Source organism: Thunnus maccoyii, chromosome 3 (assembly GCF_910596095.1).
Source record: "Thunnus maccoyii chromosome 3, fThuMac1.1, whole genome shotgun sequence".
Lineage (NCBI taxonomy): Eukaryota > Metazoa > Chordata > Actinopteri > Scombriformes > Scombridae > Thunnus > Thunnus maccoyii.
Window position 1 is genome coordinate 14,635,878 of NC_056535.1, and position 26,861 is coordinate 14,662,738.

Genomic DNA, 26,861 nt, shown 5'->3' on the forward strand with positions numbered 1-26,861 from the left:
TTGATGTTGTACAAATATATTTCCAATGATTGAAGACAAAACAGATGCAGAAAACTTACAAAATTTATATAAAAAAGGGAAACTTGAGGAGAATGTTCACATGAGACTGTAAGTTCATTTTTTTCATACATTGTAAAATAAATGATACCAAAAATACTTCCTGACATTTCTACATCAACAGTACAGCAATGAGGATTTTCCAACTGTGTGCAACATTTTTAATTTAGATTCAACAATCAGATTGTGGACTACAGCACACTCTAGTGGGGTTACAAATTGATTAGACCACCAAGAAAACTCAACTGTACTCTCAGTACTCAATAATCTAAAGAACTTATAAAGTAATGAAGCTGCAACTGACCAACAAATTGCTTTTTTGTCTGGTATGAAGAGTTTTTTCTGCTCTTGATGTAAAGGGCAGCATGGAGGGAGTATATCATTTCCAGACATGATTACTGTTACTGTTAATCCATACTATTTGCTACATCTCAGACTTTGTTTCCTACAGTTCATATATCACTGTCCCAGCGGAGTGTAAATTAACAGACACAAACAGGGAGTTTTAAATTCACTTCAGGTTACTAAAAGCTACAAATTCAAGTTTGAATTCAGTATTTCTCACAAAGAAGTGCATGAATGTTAAGTTTTTCAGTAACAGAATTCCTTTGTTTTCTTTTTTTAACTACTAAACTTTCAATTAATCTTCACTTACAAATGTGTGATCAGTTTCTATAAAAGTAAGACCCACCAAACTCACCAAGAACCCTAATAAATTTCAAAGTATTAAGCTTGCCGATGCTCCTCCTCAACGGTGAAAGAAGACGGGCTTTTGAATTGTGTGATGTGACATAATGAACATTTTAACTGTGATCTTTTTGTTTCACATTAAGGCATATTACACCCAAAAACAATTAAAGTGGCATTGGTTTGGCATCAGATTCCTGTGATCTTGGTTTAATAAATAATGGTAACCTTAATAAGACTAGAGCTGAAAATGTAATTTGGCATCAAATGACCCTTTCTTCATCAGTGAGTTGACAGTATGTGTGAGCTTAAGAAGAGACTTTTTTTGCTGCCCATGAATATGGATTTAAGCACCACTTGATAATATTTCAACCTGACTTCTGTACTTGTCTTAAAGTTACTGTATATAAACAATCTTGTAAGAAATCCTGTATCTAGCAGGAAGTCTAATTTCACTTATACAGTTTCACAGTTTCAGTTTTGTCTGGTAAAGAAATGAGTCTCAATCCAACCTCACGTTATCAAGTAATGAATCTGAAAGCAAGATGAGTAATATGAGAAACAGGGATGACATGTATAATAACTTACAGTACATGAAGAGGTGAGGTGACATGATGCTAAAAAATGGTTGTTGAGTGAACCCTAAATTCTCCACGATCACAGGATTTTAGATTTTTTGAACAGAGGGATTTGTGTACATCTTCCGCCACGGCGTAAACCGGTGATAAGTGACAACTGAAAAAGTTACAGCACCAAAAGTCTCCGTGTCAGCTGAGGAGATGCGGCAGCCATGGTGACAGGATGTCAAAGCTCGTCATGGGGCATTTTCAGAGCGTGGTCACAGAGGTCTGCGGGACATGAAAACACTGAATTACAACACAGTCCCTGTAAAACACACCGAAATATGAAATAATAATAATATAAATAAAAGAATCCTCAAACGTATGTCCAATAAACAAGGTGAGTCAAAAACGTACCTGTCCTCTTGCTGCAGAGTTTGTCTTTGACGTTATCTGTCTCATGAGCGAAGAACTCAATGATTTCATCTTCATGCTGCTCCACAATTGTTTCACACTGCAGAGACGAGTCGATATAAAGCGTTACAAACTGCACAACTCACGATACAAGTCTCAAGGTCGAGCTAAACAGAAAAATTCTACTCACTGAAAATTTTAAACTGGCTGTAACTCTTGAATCCAGCGTGGCCTCTGAGAGGTCCATGGGCTCCCCGCTCCGAGATTTGACCCTAACGTAGGACTTCCTGTTTGTGGACGAATCGGTGTGCTCGCCGTAGTCCTCCATCCTCTCACAGACACTCTCCATCAGCTCCAGGAGGTTTCCCTCTGAGCGCGCCAGAGGAACCTGGTGGCACCAAAGATCATGAAAACGTCTGAATTAAAACAGGATGTGAGGTTTCGGTCTATGTCAATGTCTATGTTTATTTAGTGAATATTTCTTTTACATTTCCAATTGAAAAAAACCCCCATTGTATTCACTTGCAGCACTGGGTATCGTTTCAGAGTTCAGTATCGGCACCAGCATAGAACTTGAGTTACTGTACACTACAATATTCCCCTTTTATCAATATCTTGCGTTACTAAGAAAAAACATTTCCTACAAACTCTTTTTGAAAATGTAACAAAATAAACCAAAGTTCTAACATGCATTAGTTTAAAGCTGTATAAGCACAAACAGCTGCACAAAAACCTGCAACGACAACTAAATAAAGTACAATACATGATTAAAATAAGCAAAGCCTGATCAAAAGTAAGAACATTCAACATTTGAAAGCTCAAATCATGGTCACTTGACAATAAATCATCACAGATGGATATTCAGATTCACTATGACTCATCTCAGTGTGAAACTTGACACTGCAGAGGCCAAACCCACATATCCAGCTGTACTGGACTTGTTTACAACAGTAGTTTACAGATGCAGACTGAGCTGGACACGGATCACTATGTGGCTTTGCTGCTGCAGCCTCACCTCTCTGATGGACTGGCTGCCGTCCGGGTTGATCCTGAAGGAGCCCGTCTGGATCATCTTCTTTGGGTCTATCTGCGAGATGGCCCACTCCATCTCATCTACCAGAGCCCTGCAGGCTGTGAACACACACACACACACACACACACACACACACACACACACACACACACACACACACACACACACACACACACACACACATATATATTTATGAGGACTTTTCTGCGTGTGTGCTGAACAGATTGTGTTGAGGTGAAGATGGATGGACACAAACCTCCACATCTGATGTCTTGTCCTTGTCTGGCTGCCTGGCAGGAGCTCAGGAGGAGACACGGAATAACACAGACTGTGAGCAGAAGAGCCGCTTCCCTCATTTTGCATCTAAACACAGATTTCAGGAGAACAAGAGGCTTTTGAACACACCAACCGGTAAAGAAACATTCACGTGTAATCGGCAACAAAAGTGTCTCTATGCGACCACCGTGACCCAGAGAGAGACACGGGACAACAAAAACACACAGTTAGTCCAACTTTTCATTCAACTTACGAGCTTCTGGCAGTGTTTTCGGAGACCACCTTTACGCTTTTCCACGCTGTTACATCCCAGTCGGTGAAATGTGGTGACGTAGGCAATGGAGCTGCTGGACAGGATGAGGTCGAGCTCGAGACAGCGCCCTCGTGCGGCCAGGAAGATGCCAACAGCCGTATGAATGAAACTTTTCCATTTCTAGGAGTTTCTTAAATTAAACATGTTATGTAATTTTGTACATCTGTAGAGACTGGATCTGGGAAGGTCTGGATTACACCAACAACTTGTCAGCTTTTATAAAGGCTAAGAAAATTAGTTTTTTTCTTCGTTCATAAATGTAAATGGTGCAGAGTATGTTTGCCTACACGAGTGGTAAAGGTGCCCAGAAATTACTCACACAATATTGTACACCTTAACCATATTTGTACAGAAAGCCTGAGCTGCAATTAAGCCAGCACCAATCAGTGAATGTTACACATGGTGGTTAATTGCTTCAGCTAAGTTGTGTGTGCAGATACTTATTCCTGCTCCCCTGCCTCATTGTGTGCGTGAATGACACACTGTAAGTACTCATTAACCTTTATGCCTACTATTCGAAGAATACACTTGTTTATTTACATGTTTTGGGGCGTTTTTTAAAGTTTGTTTGCCTAGCCACCATTTATGACCATGTGCTAGCTTAATTGCCTTGCTGCACGTGCTTTCTCCTGCGCCTCTGCTAATGTTTAAGCAGATGGACTGTTCAGTAACTATCATGAGTAATAAAGTTAATTCACACTATGTCAGACTTTCATTTGAAACTGTACATTTGTTAATAAGTCAATCTACTAATAATTATTTTGTTGGTACTATTTGGAGATGCATTTTGCCAATTTAGTTGTTAGCCTGTAGGTGAGCTTATTACAATACTTCCGTGATTCCTGATATATGTATATTGTTTATTTTTTATTATTTCAGACAACACCACCTTTATAGAATGGAAATGTAGCCTAACCCACTGTGACATCCTAAATAAAAATACTTTCCTTAACTCTTTGACTGGAGTATTGCCAAACCAGATAAGGGTTTCCATCTCCTCAATAGAGTTTATTTAAATTATATATTTAAAAAAAAAAAAAAAAACAGTTTTAAAAGGACTCTGCTCTGACTGCTCGGCTGTTACCAAGGCAACAGAGTGTCGCGCGCCCGCACACTTGTGATGTTGGAATGTTCTGGAACGTTGTGGTGTTCTGACACGTTACTCAGTTCCAAGTCACATAATAAGTAGTTATGATGCTTAAAGTCAGTCAGTCTGGCACAGCTGCTTTTTAGGAATGAATGACAGAGAAACTGTGCAGGATGTGGGACTACATATGCTAGGAAAGCTTCTTTTCCTGCAGAGTGTGGGAAATGGATTTAGTAAATGGGAGAAAACTGAGTAAAGAAGTAAGTATGTAGGTCTAAGTGGGTAAAAGTCACTTTTGAAAACCATAGACTTCTCCAGGTAGGACAATGTCTTTTTTTTAGTCTATTTCAAAATTGAAAAATAGTATAATTGGCCATTACAAATTCCCAGAGCTCATGGTGATGTCTTGATACTTGTTTTGTTTGACTAATAATCCCAAACCCAGAGATATTAATTTTACAGTGATATAAAACAGGTAAAAGCAGAAAATCCTCACAATGAAGAAGCTAGAACCAGAAAATATTTGCAAATTTTGCTTGAGTAAACAATTTCAATGATTAATCGATTATCAATAATGTTGATCAATTTTCTGTTAATTGACTGTAATTTATTAATTGACAAATAGTTTCAGCTCTAATTACTGGAGGTGGTCAACATCCCTGTCAAAACCCTGCAGATATACTGCATGATGCACAATTTGTGCACTGTGCTGCTCCTCAGTTGGGGGGAGGTGTAGAGGTCACCAATACAACCTCTACACCTCTTAATGGTCATATGTACATACTGGGACAGTAAGCAGTATCCAAACAAATTTCACACATTTCACTGGTGTGTCGAATTATTTCCAGTAATAAAGAAACATCAAGAATATTATTATTGAATAAAACCAAAAATCAAACTTCAGGGATTAACTGCATTTCTCTGTCCTTTGAATACAGATTTCTTCTAGACTTTTTCACTAAAAGAAGGATCAGTTAAGTTTTAGAAACAAAAACAAAACATGTTGTTTTTATATTTATTTATTCAAATAGGAAGAAAATACATAAAACAGGGAAGACACTTTGAAACGACAGACCTGGTAACAAAAATCGGAGAACCACCCTTCGGGATGGTCTCCAACAGACTATAAAATGATCATTTCAGAAACCAGACTAGGTCAAAACCTGGTATGTGGCTGTATGAAGCGCTTGAGGGCTTTTAATTAAACGGATACAGGGAGTAGCGGCATTCAGTCGACCAATGGTCATCACGCAATCTGTCAATCAGGGACAGATATTCGTGTTTATAGGGCTCGCCCTGCTGTTGCGATCCAGCCAAAAACAGATTTAATCCAATTTACAACACGGTACAGTTCCAGTTTCCTGTCTGACCATAGAGTCAGAAAATGGTCTTTGACAGTCTTCAAACTGTCAGACACTGTTCTTTATAATGTTACTTTAAAATGCAACACATGATGCAGTCATCAATAACTGAGGTCAAACCATGTTTTTAAAGGCTTACCACTTGGAGCAATTGGAAACATGTTCTTTGAATGTTGCATAAAAAACATATTTCAAGCATCTTTTCTGTCGTTATCTCATAAATGTTCATCCATCATACAGCTTGTGTCAACTTTTATTCTTTCAATTAAACCTCATTTCTTTTGTTTTCAAGTGCTATTCAGTCATTACAAAAATGTTTCTTTTAGGAGTTAAATTACAAAAAAGGTATTTTGTACAAATGTTTGTTTTTTATTTGGCATGATGTGTCATTTCAGTCGCAAAAATCTAAACATTAATGAGGATCAAAGCTGGAATTTTTCACATGAGAAACAAACAATTTTATGCATCTCCAAGTGGAATTACACAATAAATACACAAACATTTCCCAAAAAACATGTGTGATGGCAAATATAGAACACTTTGACTAACATAAAAAACTAATTAGAAAATATATTAGACTTTCCACAACAAAAAAAGAAAATAATTGACATCAGTTTCTTTACGTAGACAAAACTACACAGAAGCTGCTCATATTGACTTTTTTCAAGGTGTATCATTGGCAGTGGGCGAGTCATTTTTATTCTGATAATAACATCTTGGGATATTAAATTATTAGTTGCAGGCACAGTTGGGAATGCTCAGCACCTCTTTAACGGCATCTAGACTAACATCTGTACACATGTTGGTTCTAATTAGACCATTTTACTGAATGTACTGTATTTGTTACACCAGCAACAGTTTGAGTTTCTTCTATAAGTTTTGTGTTTGTTTTTGAATGAATAGTGTCCCACAGATCCCAGTAATGAAGCACAGTGGTAACCACAGGAGGCACTGAGGTCGTCTGCACAGAAACTAAAAAGAAGTGCAGCTTAATATTTGGTCAAAGAAAATGTTCGGTTTATTTAACAGCCCAAACTAGAAGTGCACACTAAACCTCTAAACTGTTTGGTGTTATTATCTCATATCATTTTCTGTCTTCTTGTTTTCTCTGTACTCTTGTTTTATTTTCAATAAAAACGCTGGTTTTTAAAAGGTGCTACACTAATTAAGTTGATTAAGTGCACAAGAAGACATGCAAAGTATCAAAATGTGTCACAGTTAGAGGCGTTTGTCATATTAGCACTAACACGCACATGTGAAACAGTCACACTTGTTCATGTTTTGAACAATTACAAACTCTCCCGGCACTGCTGGTGCACCAGAGTCGAGTTGGCACAAATCTCTTCTGGCAGGACATGTGAAGCCCTGAGATGGAGCTACAGTAAACATGTGTCATGCTGCAACACTGCACTTCTCATGTTTACCTCACCTGTTTGCACCACACTGCCAACTGCTAACCTTTTCCTCCAAATTAATTACAGAAATTAAATGTAAAATTTTTCTTTTAAAAAAATTTAACAGCAACTAAAAACTACTTACAAGCCAAACTATCATTTATGAAAAAGATAAACTCCACATAAATAAACCAACTTAAAATAAACTGATTCAAGCTTAATGTAGAGGGAAAGAAAGAAAGAAAAATAAAGAATAATTTATTACCAAATTATAATCTCCCAATGTGCAAGCTCCTGACAGTCTGATCAAAGTCAAATGACTGCAATCAGCACTCACATTAAATCTACAGCAGATGTATTCAGAGGGAATGTATACATTGTGCATAGAAATGTATACTTGGAAAAGAAAAAAAAGACTTGAAAATAAAAAGAGTGTACAGTCAGACAGAAATTCCCATATCCAAAAATATATTGTATTAACTGTACACAAAGAGGACGAATGACATAAAACTGTCATTCTCTTATATAGTATAAAAAAGGGGCAAGTGTGACTAAACTCACATAAATTCCTTGTATTTTCTCAAGTAATATGTTCATATTAAATATATTAACTTATAAATCTAATATAAACACCAAGATGAACGCTTTAAATGACTTTATTTTAATATATAATGAAATTACAGGCAGCTGGACACGACTTGTTTGGAGTTTGATCTTTACTTTATGTTAATTAATAGCAAAGCATCCGAAGTACCTTCTTGTTTTCATTGTGGGGATTTATCATGCTATCTCTTTTTTTTAATATCATGCCAGGTAAACCAGAAAGAAGTCAAAGATTAGAAATACGGAAATAAAACACAGACCCCTCAAATGCGGAGGTCCAAAGCTTCTTTAGTGCAACACTGGCTCAAAACAGCCTTAACGTATCACTCTGGTATCTCAATGTTTTGAAAAAGTTAATTTTTGTGTGATCATCACTGTAGTGTCTGGTTGGCCTTCTGCCACTGTCTTCAGTGGTTTAGTCACTTAAGACGAGCGGTTTGGAGAAGCCAACAGGGACAAACATAATGTTATGGACCGTGAGGTGAGATTGTTTTATCAAAAATATGTTTACTGTGTCACAGGAACTTGCGTCTCTCAGATGTGTCTTTGCAGCCCAGATATTTATTTTTTGCATAAACATGATTCTCCGCCAAACCTGCAACATGTTGCTGGCTGAGGCTGCTGAGATATTTGAGATGGAAAAAAAATCCCCTGATTGTTTTGGGTGTATTTTATATTGCAAGGACACTTTAAAAAGTGTTAGGCACTGAGAAGCGAAGATTAAAAACATACTGGCCAAAGCTTCAGAGGTCCCACGCTTCTTCTGTCAGTGTTCCTAAGACACCTCTGCCACAGTTCAACTTCTGTTCACAACGTGTCCTCCTATCTCTCAACCAAAGCGTCAGTATCCATGTCGTTCAGCAAGTAAATGTCCGTGTGACGTGGCAGTCCCAGCTGCACCTGAAAAAGAGGGGAGAGAAGAGATGAACGTTTAATCAGCGAGGAGTGTTGTATACAGCTGGTGAACTTATTGCATAAATCTACTTTTTGATCATTCATGAGGACAAACTGAAGTATAACAAAAGACATTTTGACATCAAAACAAAGGTGTAAACTATCAATTAAGAGAAGAATTAAGGAAATACTCTGAAAAATGTAATACGGTGAAAAAAAAAAAAAACACCCCCACACAACCACTTGCTATGTACACACCATCCCTTGTGCAAATCATGACCCGTGAAAGCATCTGTGTTAGTGCAGCTCATTTCATCTACATATAACTTTGTTTTCAGGGAAAATAAACCACTGAAAATAAAGACTGCAGATACGCAGAATGTCAGATGTTGGTTTACTGTAATAATAAGAGGAAAACATCACAATCACTTGTTTTTTGATTAGTGAAAATAGGATCCAAACAGTTCACAATTTGAGTTTGATTGATTTTAATTATAGATTCATTAAGGTTGCTCACCTTGGGTCAAAGTGTTACTTTCCCAACTCAATTTTCCTCATTTAATCCTGGAAAATCCTGAAAAAGAGCATTTCTACCATCTACTCTGATTAAATGAAGGTGAGAATATAAAATGTTGCCCTTTGACACCTTAAGAGGAATGTGTACAGCTTCATCTTTTATACAGTGTGTGGGCAACCCTTAAAGTCCCACACATCTTGTATATTTTAAATGATTCTCACCAGTATATTTAAAAAATTGCCCTCATGATGCTACACTGTCACTGAAAACGACAAAGGAATAAGCAAGTTGTACAGAGTATGTAGTGTAGTACTTTATTTACTGCATCTTGTAATAAAACTGCCACAAAACAGGAAATAATAGTTAATATTTCAAGTTTAAGATGATGTTCTAGTCCTTTCTCAAAATTTTATTTATATTATATAAGTATTAACAAATACTAAGGCTGTTTTCCTTTGTTTCTATTTACAAAGGATAATGTATAAAACTAAAGGCAAGTAGATAATGAGTCCTTCTTTAGACATTCAGACAGAAGACACCAACAAATGTCCATGTATCCATTATCTCACATTTATTTTGGACACATGGTGCGTTTCATCCAGTAGCAAAGGACAGACACTCATAAAGAGCAGAAATGAGTGTACACAATACTACATAGAAGTTCTTTCTGTAACAGTTCAAATGTGCATTTGCCAGAGGTATTCAAATAACACTGTACAATGGATAGACTCTCATAATAGCCTGAAAGATGTCAAGTTACATTTCCTACATTTCCCTCTGTGAAAACCTTGAGAAACTTTATGAAAACTTTGAGAACTCTGAACCAAAGACTTACAGCTTTACCTAACCCAGTGAACCTGTCGAGTATGTTAAATAACAATTTAACATCTGAGAGAACCTGGGAGAGCGCAGTAAAGAGAAATTGCTGTCTGGTCGCCCCAGTTACACTCAGCTAGCTGGTATGGAAGCCCAGAGAGGCAAGCGAGGAAAAAAAAATTCTGGTAATCCATTTTCTAAATCTGATCTAAATGATTTTCTTTTCTGTGTTTATGATTTATGAACAGGTGAAAAAAGGGTTTTGCCAGGATATTCTTGCGAAATTACTTAATTTTTTCTTTTCATCTGTGAAACAGGTGGAAAAAAAAGTTTTGGCAGGTTTTTGTTTTTTTTGTCAGGATAAATATTTGTTCTTGTAAGTCTCGTTTTGACCACAAGAGGCTGAAGTGCACCACTACCCCATGTTCTAAATAGGACTAAAAGCATTCATGTTTCCTTCCAGGTGAGTTTTAATTTCTCCATGCACTCTAAACATCAGGTACATGTATTGTATGTTACAAATTGTTGGACCCACAAGTCAAATGTTGGACTTCCCTCTGGAATATTAAACAAACAAAAATGAGCTGACTGGCCTAAAGGGTGATTTAGATTGGTCCAAGTCATTGGTTCTCAATGTAGGGTCTGGAGAATAATGTTACATAACTAACAACCGATACATGTACCTTGTCTTTAGAGTACATTGAGAAATTAAAAGTCACCTGGAAGAAAACATGAATGCTTTTAGTCCTATAAAGAACAAAGAGTAGCGGTGCATTTCAGCCTCTTGTGGCCAAAATGAGTATTACAACAACAATCACTTGGAAAAATGATCCTGACAAAAAAAAGGAAAAATCACCTGCCAAAGGTTTTTTTCCACCTGTTTTCACAGAAGAAAAAAGTAACTAAGAAAAAATAATATATATATATATATATATATATATATATATATATATATATATATATATATATATATATATATATATATATATATATATATATATATATATTCACCTGGCAAAAATATTTTTCCATATTCTTCCACCTGTTTCATGGGTGACAAAAATAATAAAGGAACTTAGAAAGATTATCTTGGCAAAACCTTTTTTTCCCACCTATTCTTACGTCATTTACACAGGAGAGAAAACAATTTAGATCAGACTTAGAAAATGGATCACCAGAATTTTTTTTTCTCACTTGCCTCTCAGGTCTTCTGTAAGCTGGGCTTCATGAGAACTGATGGCAACAACATGCACTCTTTAGATTATTTGAACTCCTACTGTATTCATAAGAAGTAAGATTCTCTTCCATATATTCCTACATAAAGTGTTTTAAAAGACGTTCATGGCCCATTGACATGTTTGACATGTGTTGCCTCTCTGTAGTATGTGCTTATGAAGCCAGACCAAAGGGAATTGTGTAAATTGTATGTTACACAGTTCATTTCTAATGCTCTTACTTGTTAATACACAAATCCTAACTATTGCTCAGGTGCTTTAGTACAGCATATAAAGTCTTATTTTAGAGTTATAGATCTGTCTATAGAGTTAGTGACTGTTTTATATTGACATCTTAAAACCAAACTGACCAAGAACAAAAAGATAAAATACTGACGGGTTCACTGCTGCTCATAGTTGAAGTACAAACTGGAAAAGAAAAGTAAACCCTATTGTGACATTGAACATAATAAAATCCCCAAAAAGCCTGAAAGTGCAGAGTTGAAACCATGCTGGTATGAAATCAACCTAAAGAAAAACACTGAAAACATGTCATATCGGTAAAAGAGGTCCTTCAATGTTGCCAAGTAAAACTGATTCACAATGTGAACCTTATGACCCCCTCCCAGACATTTATTCACACTGTGGATGTGTTAGCTACACTGCCTTAAAGCTATTCAATGTAAGAGAGGAAACGATGGCACTTGGTGTTTGACGGTTTACATTAACATAATCTTAGATATTTTTTTTCCTAATCAAGCTCCCTCAACTAAATCTCTTTGCATTACGTATTAACCTTTATTCTGACCTGCAAACAGTCTGTAGCCCAGCAGATGTATGTTAAAAATATACAGTTAAAAGTAGTTTTTTCTTAGTAAAAAGGAAGAAACATAAAAAATTAGCAATGTTGAGACAAAGAAACTTTTCTGAAGGCAAAGAGCACAAACTTTTTCCATTTCCCTGAAAACATGTTTCATTGTCATGTGGCTGCTGTGCCAGAGCCATAGACAAAAATACACCTCTACACACCCTATATTAAAAACATCAACAGTGCAGAGAGCTGGACACACTGTAGCAGTGCAGCACAGTTGTCATAAACATTTTCTTGGGTAAAAATGTAACTACAAAGACTTCATTTGAATGAATTTGACCTGACTGGGTTTTATTTTCAGCCATGGCATTTTTAGACTTTAAGTCACAAAATTACTACTTTCGAGAGTCTAAAGATTACAGATTGTAAAGCTCTGAACTTGACTTTTTCTGCACTTGTTTTGACTTCTAATTCTTCTTTTAACACAGCTTTAAGGTACCACGTAAGCAGTTCTTTCCCTTCTCTCTGCATAGCAGGATAAATAAGTCTGAAAGTTCTTCCTTTCAGAAATTATAACCACATGTATTGTAATATACTACATAACATGTAGTATTATAATTACAATCTATTTTTGTCATCCCTATATTTAAACCACAGACAAATGATGCTCAATAAAAATGTGGAAATATCACCCTTTATCACAGCATCAATACACAAAAGGAAAAACAAAACCAAAAAACAAATTAATGTTTTTACAGATTTTTTTTTTTTTTTTTTTTTTTTTTACACTTAAAACCAAGTCTCTGACAGTCGAGGTGGAATGAAAAATGCTCCTGCACAGCCCTACAAACTAAATTTGATGCTTCATTTCCTTCATACTCAATTAGCATTCAGTGATAAACTCACTTCAGTATGACGGCAAAAAAAACCGCATCCCAATTATTTAGACACTAAAAGGGGCTCTGGGGACGAGGCTGCAGTCACATGAAGTCGTTATCTAAATACCACACTGCAAGAGCTTTAAATATTGCCCACAGTAATACTCTGCGCTAGTGTAGTATTCATGTGGTTGATTTGGTAGCTAAAAAACACCAAATTATGATACCCGGCCCTACACAAAAGAAACATGTGATATTCGCAAAAAATGTGCTTTCAAGATCCTACATAATCTTGAGAAGTCCTGGTTGTGTACAGGGCTCAGAGCCTCCCAGAAGAAAGAGGAATGCTGGTGGTTACTGTCCTGTTCAGCTCTAGGAGTCGTACTCAGACTGATCCTCTATCAACACAGCCGGTCGATTGCTTACCCTGCTGCCAAAGTCCAGGCAGGAAACCCCCAGGGCAACCAAACAGTGCCATGCCTGCAGATGACAAAGGAGCAAGAAGTCAAGACACGACACAGTTTGTACGAGAAAAGTACAAACTGTTACATTCCTAAAGCTAAAAAGTGTCTGAGAGGTGAATATAATGTTGCAGTAATCTAACTCACCAGGTAGCCTACAAAGCACAGATAGGCCACGGAGAGGAGAGCAGCCAGAACGTAGAGCAGCACACTGTTCAGCGCCGTCACATAAACCACCACAAAGTACATGTTGATTGCGCAAACCATCAGGATGACGATACCTCCGGAGATCTTCCACACTCTAAAAACGACAGGATATTGAGAAATATGTTCCCCCCCCAAAAAAATGACCAGACCCCTGAAAATATTCCATCTTGTTGCAACAGTAATGATGTCCTGCAGATGTATCAAAGAAACTTCAAATGTCTACGACAACAGTTTTCTTGCATCACAATCTTTCCTGTAAAAGTGACTATTGGGTAAATCCCTAGTTTACATAACTCCACTTTGGTTGTCAACGCAACTGCCTTGGATGTTTTTTTCATAAACAGCATCAGGCTAACTTATCTGTCTGTATAGCAGAAAAAGGGGGAAAAAAATAAGTAAACTTACTCTGAGTCATTGAGTTTCATATCTACATGAATGAAAGACTAAAAATGTATATCCTTCACTTACAATCCATTTGCAAAGTCGTTCATTATGGACGTCAGACTGGTGAAGGTCAGAATAGGGATCAAAGCAAATGGAAGCTGTTGAATGAAAAAACAATGAGGCAAAACAATAAATATGACAAATATTACATGTTTGCCAGCAATGAATATTAAAAATACTACTGATTATGTAAGAGTCAAGTAACATGTTGACAGAATTAATTTTGACGCTTTCATGAATGACTGAGCCTGACCTGCATGCTCTGTAGCACGTTGAGGAAGTCGTTCATCCCCGTCAGATGCTGCACATCCTGAAAAATGGCTACCAGCAGAGTAGGCGTAATGGCGATGGAGCGGGTCAGCAGCACCCGTGCAAAACGGGACCACCGCAGGTTTAAGAAGCCCTTAACAAACATAGAAGAAAAAAACATGAGCATACACGCTTATATACATGTTTGTTTAGGCCTACTGTACATATATATATATATAAGCAAAAGGCAAACTAACCTCCATAACAAACTGCCCAGAGTAAGTTCCTGTCATGGTGGAGCTCTGTCCAGCTGCCAGGATGCCGATGGCCCAGATATAGAGGGCGGCAGGGCCAAAGAAACAACCCAGGACCACTCCCTGAAAAAACAGTAAGAACATGACTTTTTCAATGCTTTCATTTTTATTTTATTATTGTTACTGTTTATCATCTCTCCAAACGCCTTTAGTTCATGAAATTATTATATTCAAATGCTGCTTAATTGTTGAGATACCTCACTGAATGTGTCTAGGAAAGAGGAAAGTTGACTCCCTGACTCTTATCTTGTGACATCTTTATCATTTTAGACTTTTTTTGACTCTTCATAGTAGTAAATGCACAGGTGTTACTAATAATACTAATAACAACTGCATTCCCTTTAGGTGTCCCACCTTCAGTGCCTTGATACTTGTTTTTTAAGCAATTATAAGTTTAAATGTCTAAAAACTCTACATGTACATGTGCTGCCTCCCAATTACTTACCTCATCTTAATAATATACAATATGTGTTATATACCAATTGTCATGATAACTTGTTTGAAGTTTGTATACAAAAAAAATTGTTTTGTACTTATAGAAAATCATGTATGATGCCAATCAAACTATTTAACTATTTAAAAACAACACTGCCAATTAAACTTCACAAAGAAACACACTGCTCACAATTATGGAGTCTGTGGGCTTCACATAACTGAAAGCTTCCTAACTGCAACATGAGCAGAGGTCTAATCAGTTAGAATAAGTAACACCTGTGTGAGTGTGCAGCGCCTTTATATAGAAACTTTGTCTTGGCTCTTTGTCAACATGGAGAAAACAGGCCTGCTGCTGCTTCTTATTCTCCTGGTTATTATATTTTTCTTCTTATTAGGTCAAAATTGTATTAATACTCATAGCTTGAGTGAGGCTGCTACATCTGAATAATAATGACACAGAACTGAGTCCTTGACCATCATATAAACTTCTTAAATGTCTTCGAAACAATTCCAATGAGGATTTATTGTTATTGTAATGAAGACCTGATTACATACCCCTTTGTATATGTCCACCTCAAGTGTGCCGTTGTTGAGAGGGAAAAGGTCTGTGTGAGGGCTGCCGGTTGCATTGCACACAGCGTTCTGCAACCAGGAAAATAAACACACGACGAGACACAACTTGAGACTTTGAACACTGTTACTCCAACTCAGCAGTACTCAGTACAGAGAAATGAAGTATTAATACTGTATACCCACCACTTGCATATTGGTTTTATTGTAGAAGGCCTGAGCAAAGACCGCTACAACAAAGACGTTGATGAGAAAGGAGACGAAGAGAGCAATCGTTGACTCGATGAAGAAGTACTTGTTGGCTTCCTTTACTTCCTTCTTATTTCTGCGATCGATTTCACGAGACTGGTGCATGAGAGAACAAACAGAGTAATAATTAACACCCAAGACCTACAGTACCGGTCCAAAACGTGCACACTCTCCCATTCTCTTGAATTCATTACTTATGAGAATCAAAGGTATTTTCAAGACCAGAAAATATCTGTTTTCACTCATTGCTTTAAGTTATATAATTAAACACTGACACTTGAGTCAGTAACAATCTATAAGAATTATGTAACACAGTGTTAAACCCTTCACTGATCTGCCATTCACACGATTCAATAGACCACGTTACTATTATTATATGTAATTTCCAACTTGTTGATTCCTTTAAGGTTAGCTGATTCAGTCTTGCTTATCTACATGTGATAACAGCTGTGTCTCTGACCTTGACCAGAGCTGAGTGCAGGTAGATGTTGTGGGGCATGATAACAGCACCCACAATTCCCACCGCCTGCTCCAGTTGTGCAGGCCCACAGTCGGCACAGTAAGGTACAAACATCCCCTTCAGCAGCTCCCCTTGGTCTGGCTTCACAAGCACATACTACAGAGAGACAACACACAGTCAAACATGTCAAGAGGCCATGAACATCTTTTAAAACACTTGGATTATATGGGAATACATGGAAGAGAACCTTACCTCATAACCAAAACTAATGGCCATTACAGTGATGAGAAAGCCAAAGAAAGCTTCAAGTTTCCTCAGGCCTACAAAGACATAAAAAAACTGCATCAACACTGGGGTGCACAGCTTTTTAAACACAGACTGGTAGCTGGTGTTTTTATATCTGTAGACGCACCATATTTGTCTAAAAAGAGGAACACAAAAGTGTCTGTGATGGTGATGAGGACTCCTGCCCACAGTGGAATCCTGGAGGAGAAACAGAAGAAAATGTATTTTTTTGCCTATAATTTCTCACTATAACAGAAATGTTTCTAACACTGTAAAAAACGTCTATCATGAACAAGGTGAAGACAGTACCTGCCCACAGAGAGAAGGTTGAGAGCTATTGCACAGCCAATGACCTCCTGCATGTCTGAGCCAATAATTGCCAACTCCACCATCATCCAAAGGATGACCCGCGGGACCTGAAACAGAGAGAAATATAGAAGTTTAGCAGAGTTTCATTGTCTTTTTACCAGCTGAAATTTTACCAAATCTCATATCTCATGCTGGCTTTAATCTCAAGCAAGTTAAAAAGTGTAATGAATGCTCACGGTAGGATACTGGCGGTTGCAGACTTCAGCTAGGTGCATCCCCGTGACGACTCCCAGACGTGCAGCTAACCTCTGCAGCAGCAGCCCGATGATGGTGGCTCCAAGGAGCACCCATAGGAGCTAAGAGAGAAAAAAAAGGGAGTTGTATTTGGGCAAACTGCCAAATTGAAGTAATAGTTACCTATGTAGATTTCATGTTCATTTTGGACACTGTGATGCACTAAAGCTGACATTCAAAACTGGTTATTTCTTTCTCATAAAACAAGAAAGAAATAATAAAAAAATCATCTGTGGTGCAATAAAAATCAAAATATAATGACCACGCCCCTGGAAAAAAGGAAAATATATATCTGTGTGAAGAGAACAACAAAAACCTGTAAAGAAACACTCTGTGGTATCACTTCCTTAAATATGGAGTGGAAATCTGGCTAAAATAGATACCAAGTGAGTTCATACTGTAGTATACTTCATGTTTTTTCCTAAATCCACACTTATAATCATGGCAGCCGTCACGTTTTACTTTATTGTCTAGATTACTATTTTTTACTAATTTATCACCTTAAAGCCAGCTTTAGCTCCAGACTGCAGGTCAGACTCAATGTTCCCAGGATCCAAGTAAGCGATGCTCATCAAGAACCCTGGTCCAGTGAAGGCCCAGAGTTTACGAAAACTGAACACCTGAAAAACAGAATTTTGTTACTCATGCTGTAACTTGAAAAATAAAAAAAGGCCAATCAGGGCCAAAGTCTTTAACTTGTATTATATTTGACAAAATGCATGATCTTTAAAACTGATGATTACAGCTGTTGCATAAAGAGCATAAATACATCTAAGTTTATTACATAAAACAGTCATCCATACCGGGCTGACGTTCTCGGGAATGGGCACCTTCTCCTCAAAGTATGTGGAGAAGGGCTCATCCTGGGCCACAGGTGAGGCAGGAGGAGAGATGGAGCTGTACTGGTTTGTCTGAATGACCCCATTGTCCTGAGGGGAGTCCTCTAACAAAACCACAACAGACAAAAAAACACAGAGGGACTCTAGTTAGTGATGAGAGGAGAGTGAGATCAACACAGAAAGAAGTTATATGTTTATAGAGGCCTGATATGTCCAAGCTTTCTGCCTATAAAACAAACATACAGTATCTCAGCAACTTAGGTGCCAATAAAGATTTTTTTATTATTATTTTAAAGCTGGATCTCATTGCTGTGATTCTGAACATTGTTCCTTTCAGTTTGGACAACAATTCACTCACCAAATGAACTGCTGAGATTTGCAGTTGCAGTGAAATCACTTTAACAAAGTTTGAGTGATCTTATTATATTATGGCACCTGTTACATATGGACAGATTGATGAGCAAATGTGAAAAAAAACAGATGCAAAATTTACTGTCAGCTTCATAAAAATTTTTGATCTCATTTGAATGAAGAATAATTTTTGGAGACCAGTTTGCGGTGAGATTGAAACCTTTGCAAAAGCAATTGTGTCACTTCCTTTTTTAACAAATCTAAATCTCTCCATGTGTAGTCTGGCTAATAAAGTCAAATCCAAGAGAAATCAGTATTTTCCTGACATTTCCTGCTCTGAGGTGAAGTACAGGCCATTTTCAGATATGACCGAACTGATTCAAATCCTCCTCTGGGTTTTGAAAGTTTGAAACTGAAGATTTGCTTCACAAACACAACAATTGTGGAGTTTGACTCAACTGAAGTTTGAGTGAATTACCTTCTGAAGAGAGAGACCAGTGAACTAGAGAAACAGCAAATCCAGTCATTTTAAAATAAACCACACCTTTTAAGTCATGTCCAGCTCTCTTAAATTACTTTAAAATACTGCTTTAGTAATTCTGTGCGGTGGGAAAATGTTTGAGCCAAGTTCCTGTGACTTGTCTGGGTTAAAGGAGCATTCTTAAAGCAACAGTACGCTGTTACAGTTAATCAGTTAACCACCAGAAGAACCACTGCGAAAAAAATAAAAGCAATTCAACATCAATTTAAAAACTGCTATATAACTGATTTAGTTCAAGACTTTAAATTATATTAATTTCATAAAAATTCAAAGTATAGCTATTAATGTGTTCTACTCACTGAGTTTAGACTTTTCTGACTTTTCTCTCTTCATCTCCAACTCACTGCTGGTCCCAAAGTCCACTGTTCCCCTTACTGACGACTGACTCTACTCTTATATGACTCAGCCTTTATCTCTTTTTTTGTCATTAGATGTCACAATGACATTCTGACATCATGTGTCTAAAAATGACCCCAGAAGGGAGTGAAGGAAAAGAACACACCAAACATGTGCTTGGGGATGTCAATAACAACACAACCCTGAGGACAAATAATATACAGTGACCTGCCCTTTTACCCTTAAACAAATCACACAAGCAGTAAAAATGTGATTAAGTTCACAAAAGAAGCATTAAGACTGTCAAATAACTGCAAAAATGAAGCAAAATTAATATAATAAAAATAATCCAAAAAAAAAGAATCAGAATAAGCACAATATTAGGGCTGTAACCCTAATATTGTCAACCAAAGAAAATCTTGGTCGACTGAAATTGAACATAATCTTCCACTAATCCATTACTCACGTGAAAGGGGGTTAAAAATTGTTGGATGTTATGGGACAGAGTCATAAACTGTAAAAAATATGGACGTAGTCACCGCGATGTCACCCACTGGTTTGCGAACTGCCATTTTAAAGCCTCGAGTGTAGCAATTTGACCATTGCCATGTTTGATTTTTGGAGCCAGAAGTGACCATATTTGGACGAGAGGGTGGAGCTGACCATAGCGCTAGCTGCTAGCTTGGTTAGCACGGTGCATTTGCAATCTATGGTTAACAGTGATAATGCTAATTCTAACACTAATTTTCTCTAGCGAAAAACGGGCCTAAAACTGTTCAAACAAAATGTACTCAACGGAAAAACTGATCATCCGACTTAGTGATGGGTCTTTTATTACAACCAAACGCTGAACAAGACTGTTTTTTGGCGACCACAATGTTACAACTTTTGTGAACTGAAAACACACTGTGAAATAGCAGCAGCTAGGCTTATACGCAGTGGTTACATTACTTAAGCAACGTTGTTGCGATGGTAGCTACTTGTCAATCACAACGTAGCCATGCCCTAAAGCATATGCTGCTTTATCGTCTATTTTACTCTAAATGAGGCCATAATTTACAAAATGAACATCATGATGTATTGAAGAAGACTTGAAACTAACGATTGAGACCATAAACTCATTAGGAAACAGTTTATTGAGGTATTAAATCAAGTGAGAAGTAGGGTCATTTTCTCATAGACCTCCATACAATCCCATTTCTTTTTACAGCCAGTGGAGTCGCCCCCTGTTGGTCATTGGAAAGAATGCAGGTTTAAGGCACTTCTGCATTGGCTTCATTTTTCAGCCCTGGAGGTTGCTGCTTGGACAGAGTGAACTCAGCAGCCACACATAGCACTTTTCTTTCTCCTTATGAAAGTAACAAGGCGATTATTCAACCGATGAGAATTTGGTCAGACGAGAGCGAATCGACCAACTAATCGACCAGGAGACTACAGCCCTACACAATATCATATTTGTAAATACACTGTCAGATAATGAGTTATAAACTGTAGTATTGTGGGTATGTGATTGCAAGATAAGACGTACTAATATGAAATATTGTTTTAAGAACCTCTGTCAGCAGGCACACCGACACTGAATGAGTATCGATGCCTTAACAAAAGAGTGTTTCATGCTGGAGTACGGGTGTGTCTGTAATGTGATGGTCATGTTTCTGTTATCTTTGGCAGTTACCTTCAAGGTGGTCTCCTTCTTGCACGGCCTTCATCGGGGCAGGCTGAGGGATCCCTGGGAGCTTGAGGGATGAATATCAGCCTCCTTGCAAAAAGACAACATCAGTTACATAATCTGAGTGGTGAGAATGAAAGACGTGTCTGTTGAGAGTCAAGTTTTTGTACAAAAAGAGCTGCAATGATTATTTTCATTATCGATTCATCAAACAATTATTTTATTCGATTAAACATCTTAAAATATCTTGTTTTGAACGACCAACAGTCCAAAACTCAAAGATATTCAGCTGACATTGATATAAAAACAGAGAAAAATGGTTGCCGATTAATTTTCTACACTATTTATTATGCTACACAAACGATGGTTTGGTCTAAAACTAACAAATATTAAGCTAAAAAGAATCTCTCAGCATGATTTTGTTGACTGCCAAACAAACTTCAGGCTATTTCACAATAAGCACGAGCAACTTCAATGAGAGGTATGACTGTGCAGAATTTTGTTCTTCTTCCCACTTGAATAAAATACATATAATGACTAAGCAGCATTAACAGCATGTGAAAGGTCACCAGTGCTTGGTCAATAAACGAGAACCAATCACAGGAAACCTTGAGTTGACCGCTGGCAGTGGAGTTTCACTTCCACTACACTCATCCTTCCTGTCCTACTCGGTTTCAAAAGAGACACACACGTGGTCTATAAAACTGTCTTTTTAACTCACCAGCCAAAAGATTAAATGCAACTCCACAGTCCGGCCAATCTGCTGTATCTGGTAACACCCTGTTCTCTAACACAGAGAGTGAAGGTCTTCTGAGAGCACATGACTAAGAGATCATATGAGGCAAAAGACAAGCTGAGGTAGCTAACAGAGCAGCTTTCCTCAACAGTTTTCCAACAGACAGCCACTTCCTCTGGTTTATGGCCTAAACACATGCTCAGAATAATTTAACACCATTTACCTTAGAGTAATAAAATTACAGTCACCAGCCAAATGTAAGTTATTTCTAGTATAACTACCATTGTCCTAAGAACATCACACCGTAATGAATCAGACTGCTATGTGTTCTACTTCTATTTCTATTACTTGCTTTGGTAAATTACTGCCTTTTCTAATAAGACTATTAAAATAATTTCTGTCATTTGTGTAGTTTTTATGTTTTTTTGCCAACATGTGTGAATAGTAGAAGACTGTCGACCACCTCGTCTTTACTGCTCAGTTCATTTTAGCCTGCTGCCCACAAAATTTCAAGGTCTCTTTTTTCCTGAAAATCTTTACTTTAAGGAAACCTCATTTTCAAGAGAGACAGGAAACAGGATTAAACTAAGAATGTCGAGATTACATGCTATGCAACATTGACAGGACAGGTGTCTCCAGCTCAAATTACCTGGGTGCTACTTGAAACAGTCAACAGAAAAAAGTGAGATTTTTTCGAAACGTTTTAAATATACACACTCTGAAGCTGAGCAACTTGTCTTTCCCTCTTTTCTGCCTCGTACCTACGAATGAAACAAAGCCGTCAGATTGAAACTGCAGATCTATGATCACTGGACCGCAAGACGCTTCAATTTCCTACATCTCTGGTCATTTACTGAACACACTTGAAAGTGTAGAAAATTAGGTTTCTGCCACCACCCAATGTGATGTTACTGTGTATAGTTATATATCTGATAAAGATATGGTCAAAAACAAACAAGTTATGATCCCAAAGTAGTAGAAATGATCCTACAATCAGCACCATTGACATTTTTGCAGCCGGTAGTTAAAGGGAAACTTTGGGGTTTTTCAACATGGACCCTATTTCCCCATCATTTTGTGTTAAAGTGACTAATGGGGACAACAAGTGCAAGATTTCAGAGAGAGACTTGATTAGACACAACAGCAGACCACATTAAGCGAAAGGTAAAGAAAAACATTTTATTTCTCTGTATGGTCCTTTCCATAATGTTGTTGGACACTTACTACAACAATCTGAGCCTGTCAGTGGCAAAAACAAACACTTTAGTGGACGTACACTGACGGGCTGCTATTGCCCCAAAGGATTACATTGCAACCCGTTTTGCCGCTGCTGGCTTAAGCACTCTGGTTCGATACTGGACCAGTTTCAAAAATTGATGTCCCCATTAGTCACTTGGACACAAAAAGATGGGAAAATAGGTTCCAGATTGAAAAATCCTTAAGTTTTCCTTTAAGATGCATCAGTGACCCACATGAAGCTCTTTCCCAAACTTAAATGAAATCCTAACAACTCTTCTAAATCTCCCAACGACGGCCCACCCAGCGAGCTCTCACACGTAACCATGAACTGAATGACTCTCTGAACCCTCTTACACTTGGCCTTCTCATATAAAAGATTTGTTCAGCCCACTGCCTTGTTCCAGGATTTAACATAAAGAAGTATTTCACGTTGCCCTGGCCGGGGTCACAGGTTCGCTTGGTCTGTTATAATCTCTACAGGCCTGAAAGAATGACAAAAATGTCCTTTAGCAGTTGACGGAAGTGAGCTCACTTTCATGTTGCAGATTCATGTCTCACATGTCTCATCACGTCTTCAGTATTGCTGATAAAGACTGCAGGTGAGACGTCAGTCTGGAGGGATCTTTGTCCTAAAACCTGACTGACGTTGTAGATGTGAACACTTCTTTTCTTCTTCTTTTTTTAATATGAAAACAGACATACAGCAATCTGTCTGTCTGTCCTGTTTTGTTTTTGACCAACTTTGTATGTCTATAATTTTATTGCAGACCCCTGCCTGGTTGTGAACTAGTGCTGCCTTGAGCCATTCTCAGGTTGGTCCTATTGAACACACGTACACACCTATTTAATAAGTGTAACGCTGGACTATGACATCTCCACATGTTCACCATCAGTCTAATTAGTAGCACCTTTGCAATTATATCTAATATGGCTTTACTCATGTTCACTATCATTCTTATCTGCACTATGCTGACGTGCTAATCACTTTTTAACAAGCCTGGTGTGACTTGGATTCCAGTCCTGGACTGTGTAACTGTCCTTTAATGGGTCAGCACTGATCTTGTCAAATTCCTCATGTATGTAGTGGTAAAAGAAATCTGTAAATTTGGTAAAATGGTATCTATATAATATCATAAACATCATAAATTAGAAACCGACTGATATATCGGTCAGCTGGTATTATTGGCTGATATTGGCCTATCACAGATACATTGGTATCAGCCTATATGTTGTCTGATATGCACTGATATTTGTTATTGTTTTTTAAAAAGTTTTATATAGGCAGCATTTTATGTATGATGAAAATCAAAATTAACCACCGCACACTGTCATGACTTTACTGTAACGCTATTCACACAGTAGTTTTAAACAATAAAGTTTATTATTAAACTGTAAAATATTATACTTCCATTACATACCTTTGTTACAAGTGTTTGATAACCACATTTGAGGGATCGTTGCACAAAATGTGCATTTATGTGTATATATATATATATATATATATATATATATATATATATATATATATATATATATATAAGATCAGCAGCAGATATATCAATATCAGATATTTTTTACTCCGTAATATCGGTATGAGCCCCAAAAATCCAGTATCAGTTGGGCCCTAATCTGAATTAAAAACTGTTACGCCTGGTAAGAAACCACAGACTGCTTACTCATCCATCTAACGTCTTCCAAACAGGCCTCAACGAACATTAATGAGACCTAATCTGCACTGAACAGCTTTTACAATCACTACCGTACATCAATGACAACTCCCAAACTGACAAAGGGTCTCTAACTAATTTACAGCCCACTAACATGAGGCAAGCAGGGTTTTATAACTCATGCATAAAAGAATCTCAACATAATAACAAAACTTTCACAATCATCTTGTCTAAGACTTAAACTAATATCCTACATGACAAACCAAAATCTGTGCCTGAATTAATAATGAAGCTGTTTATAGCTCCATCACAATTTCTAACATCACATCTGACAAAACTACCAGAACCAATAATTCTTACTGTTTTCAAATGAAGACTCAGCAGCAGCAGCAGCAATGAAATCATCAAACCTCTCACATGCACTCCAACACAAACACAGGTCTGTCAACACATCCAGCTGCTATGAAGGATAAATGAAGAGTTGTCTATGACGCTGTCTGATGAGGAAACAAATGTTCAATAACTTGACTCTCAGCAATAACTGGTCCATCAAGACCATGACCACACCTCACTCACAGTTTTAACAATTGAACCATTAATGAATACTTGTGTTTATATACAGTCGTGAGCTTTCTGTGTTTCTCATTGTGACTATGGTGATTCATTTCAAAGGTGCAACCATAAATAAAAAAAATAAAGGTATAAAATTATGTACTAGGAAAATCCAACATGTAAATTGGTTGCATCAATGTTTATCATTGTGATAATTTATTGAACATTAACTTTTCTTTCCTAATAAGTGACAAGGGTGATGTGTTACTGACATGTTTATCATGGCAATTCTTTTGTCACAGCTGACGGTGACTGTGTGACTATAGTTGACCATTAAAAATGTAATAATTCATTCACAGGTTGAAAGTATTTGAGAGGTGGTTGCAAATTAATGTGTGTTACATAACTTTGCATATGAACAAGTTTGCATTTTTCAAGAATCATCACTGAGGAAATGCCAGCACTTGCAGTTATTCATCACTTTCCCACAATGATGAGTAGTTTCCAGCAGCTCACATCTTAAATAACACTAAAAATTGTAAAAATTACATCTACGGCTGTCAATTTTGCCAACTCTAGTGAAATGAGAGTACTCTTGGACCTTGTGACATCACAGTTAGGTGTGGTTAAAGGTTCAACAAATCGCACTTCTGACCGTGCCCAACTACAGCAGAGGTGATTGTCTCAGATGTGACACAGGCTTGAAACTTTCCACCAGAGAGGGTAATGAAACGCTGCTTTTCAGTCTGATGCTAACTTAAAAGCTCCAGCAGTATAAAGAACTTGAGGTCTTTAATGCTACAAAAACAACTTGTTCTTATTTCTACAGATGTTGCTGGAGTGTTGGCCCTTTAAGACTGCTTCTACATGCACATGATGACACCATCAATGAATTAATTGATGCTCTGATGTCCATTGTAGACACTTAGTGTAGTTATACAAGGTTAACTGGAACTGAAACTTGGAAACACAGGTCATCATATATTTTCAGTTCTTCATAAGCTCTGACAACAGACTTTGCATGTTTTCTTTTCATTAGTCTCAAAGCACTGAGGTGATTGTCCACAAGGCCCCGTACAAAAACAGAAAAAAAGAGGGTTGAATTTTCCTCAATTTAGATGTTTGGATGAAAAATTTCACCAGGAGTATTGTGAGATTAAATTTATGTCATAATAATTGAACAAAATCTCCCAAGAATCAAACCAAAAAATTAAACTCAAACTGAAAAATAAACTGAGAGCAACACAGTGACCTCAAATACAAAATTTTTGATAAAACTATATAAGAGTAAAATATTTTAATACAATATTCTTCACTAATCTTTAAGTTTTGCTGTTGAACTTTTCAGTTTCAGGTCAGAATTATTCAGCTTCAGTGATCTGGAAGTGCAACAAGTACGATTTACCACTGACCTGTCCATCCAAAAGTAATTGGCTAATGGGGACGCAGCCCTGTAGCACCCGCCCACAGTGTCAGAACTGAAAAAATATGAGCTGAAACTGAAGAATTATGAACTGAAACTGAAAAATTATGAACTGAAACTGAAAAATTACGCAGCAAATCTGAAAAAAATTGACCATAAAAGTTTTATTATGAGTTTTGTCTTTGAGATCATTTTTGTGCTTTCAATTGATTTTTTATTTTATTTGATGCTTGGGAGATTTTGTTCAGTTATTATGACAAATGTAATCCCATAGAGTGTCAGGTTGTTCAATATCAAGTCACTCATGTCCTTCATG

At 37.3% G+C, this 26,861-nt stretch overlaps 2 protein-coding genes across 2 annotated transcripts in view; both read right to left on the reverse strand.

Moving 5' to 3' along the window:
• On the reverse strand, positions 1-5,949 carry cnpy2 (canopy FGF signaling regulator 2). Its single transcript, XM_042404064.1, has 7 exons — positions 5,928-5,949; positions 3,281-3,470; positions 3,008-3,114; positions 2,734-2,849; positions 1,909-2,106; positions 1,722-1,818; positions 1-1,592 (listed from the first exon to the last, which is right to left on the reverse strand). Exons 1-7 carry the CDS (start codon positions 5,947-5,949, stop codon positions 1,549-1,551), a joined length of 774 nt encoding a protein of 257 aa, XP_042259998.1. The 3' UTR covers positions 1-1,548.
• Positions 4,528-26,861, reverse strand: part of LOC121893780 (natural resistance-associated macrophage protein 2-like) — a 23,597-nt gene continuing 1,263 nt past the window's right edge. Inside the window, exons 2-17 of the mRNA XM_042405833.1 lie at positions 20,935-21,018; positions 17,996-18,135; positions 17,693-17,812; positions 17,135-17,254; positions 16,899-17,005; positions 16,717-16,787; positions 16,557-16,624; positions 16,305-16,460; positions 15,782-15,940; positions 15,581-15,667; positions 14,534-14,653; positions 14,281-14,430; positions 14,052-14,125; positions 13,524-13,677; positions 13,342-13,395; positions 4,528-8,685 (exon numbers count right to left, since the gene is read on the reverse strand). Of these exons, the coding sequence (XP_042261767.1) occupies positions 8,608-8,685; positions 13,342-13,395; positions 13,524-13,677; positions 14,052-14,125; positions 14,281-14,430; positions 14,534-14,653; positions 15,581-15,667; positions 15,782-15,940; positions 16,305-16,460; positions 16,557-16,624; positions 16,717-16,787; positions 16,899-17,005; positions 17,135-17,254; positions 17,693-17,812; positions 17,996-18,135; positions 20,935-20,968 (1,692 nt within the window). The 5' untranslated portion in view covers positions 20,969-21,018 and the 3' untranslated portion in view covers positions 4,528-8,607. The remainder of the gene's footprint in view (positions 8,686-13,341; positions 13,396-13,523; positions 13,678-14,051; positions 14,126-14,280; positions 14,431-14,533; positions 14,654-15,580; positions 15,668-15,781; positions 15,941-16,304; positions 16,461-16,556; positions 16,625-16,716; positions 16,788-16,898; positions 17,006-17,134; positions 17,255-17,692; positions 17,813-17,995; positions 18,136-20,934; positions 21,019-26,861) is intronic.

Excerpts from the sequence above, each read along its gene's own strand:
- cnpy2 (XM_042404064.1), bottom strand. The coding sequence starts at position 5,949 with ATGTTTCCAATTGCTCCAAGTG. Across the intron at positions 3,115-3,280 it reads GAAAACACTGCCAGAAGCTC|ATGCAAAATGAGGGAAGCGG; the intron begins GTAAGTTGAATG and ends ATCTGTGTTTAG. Across the intron at positions 1,593-1,721 it reads ACTCTGCAGCAAGAGGACAG|ACCTCTGTGACCACGCTCTG; the intron begins GTACGTTTTTGA and ends CATGTCCCGCAG.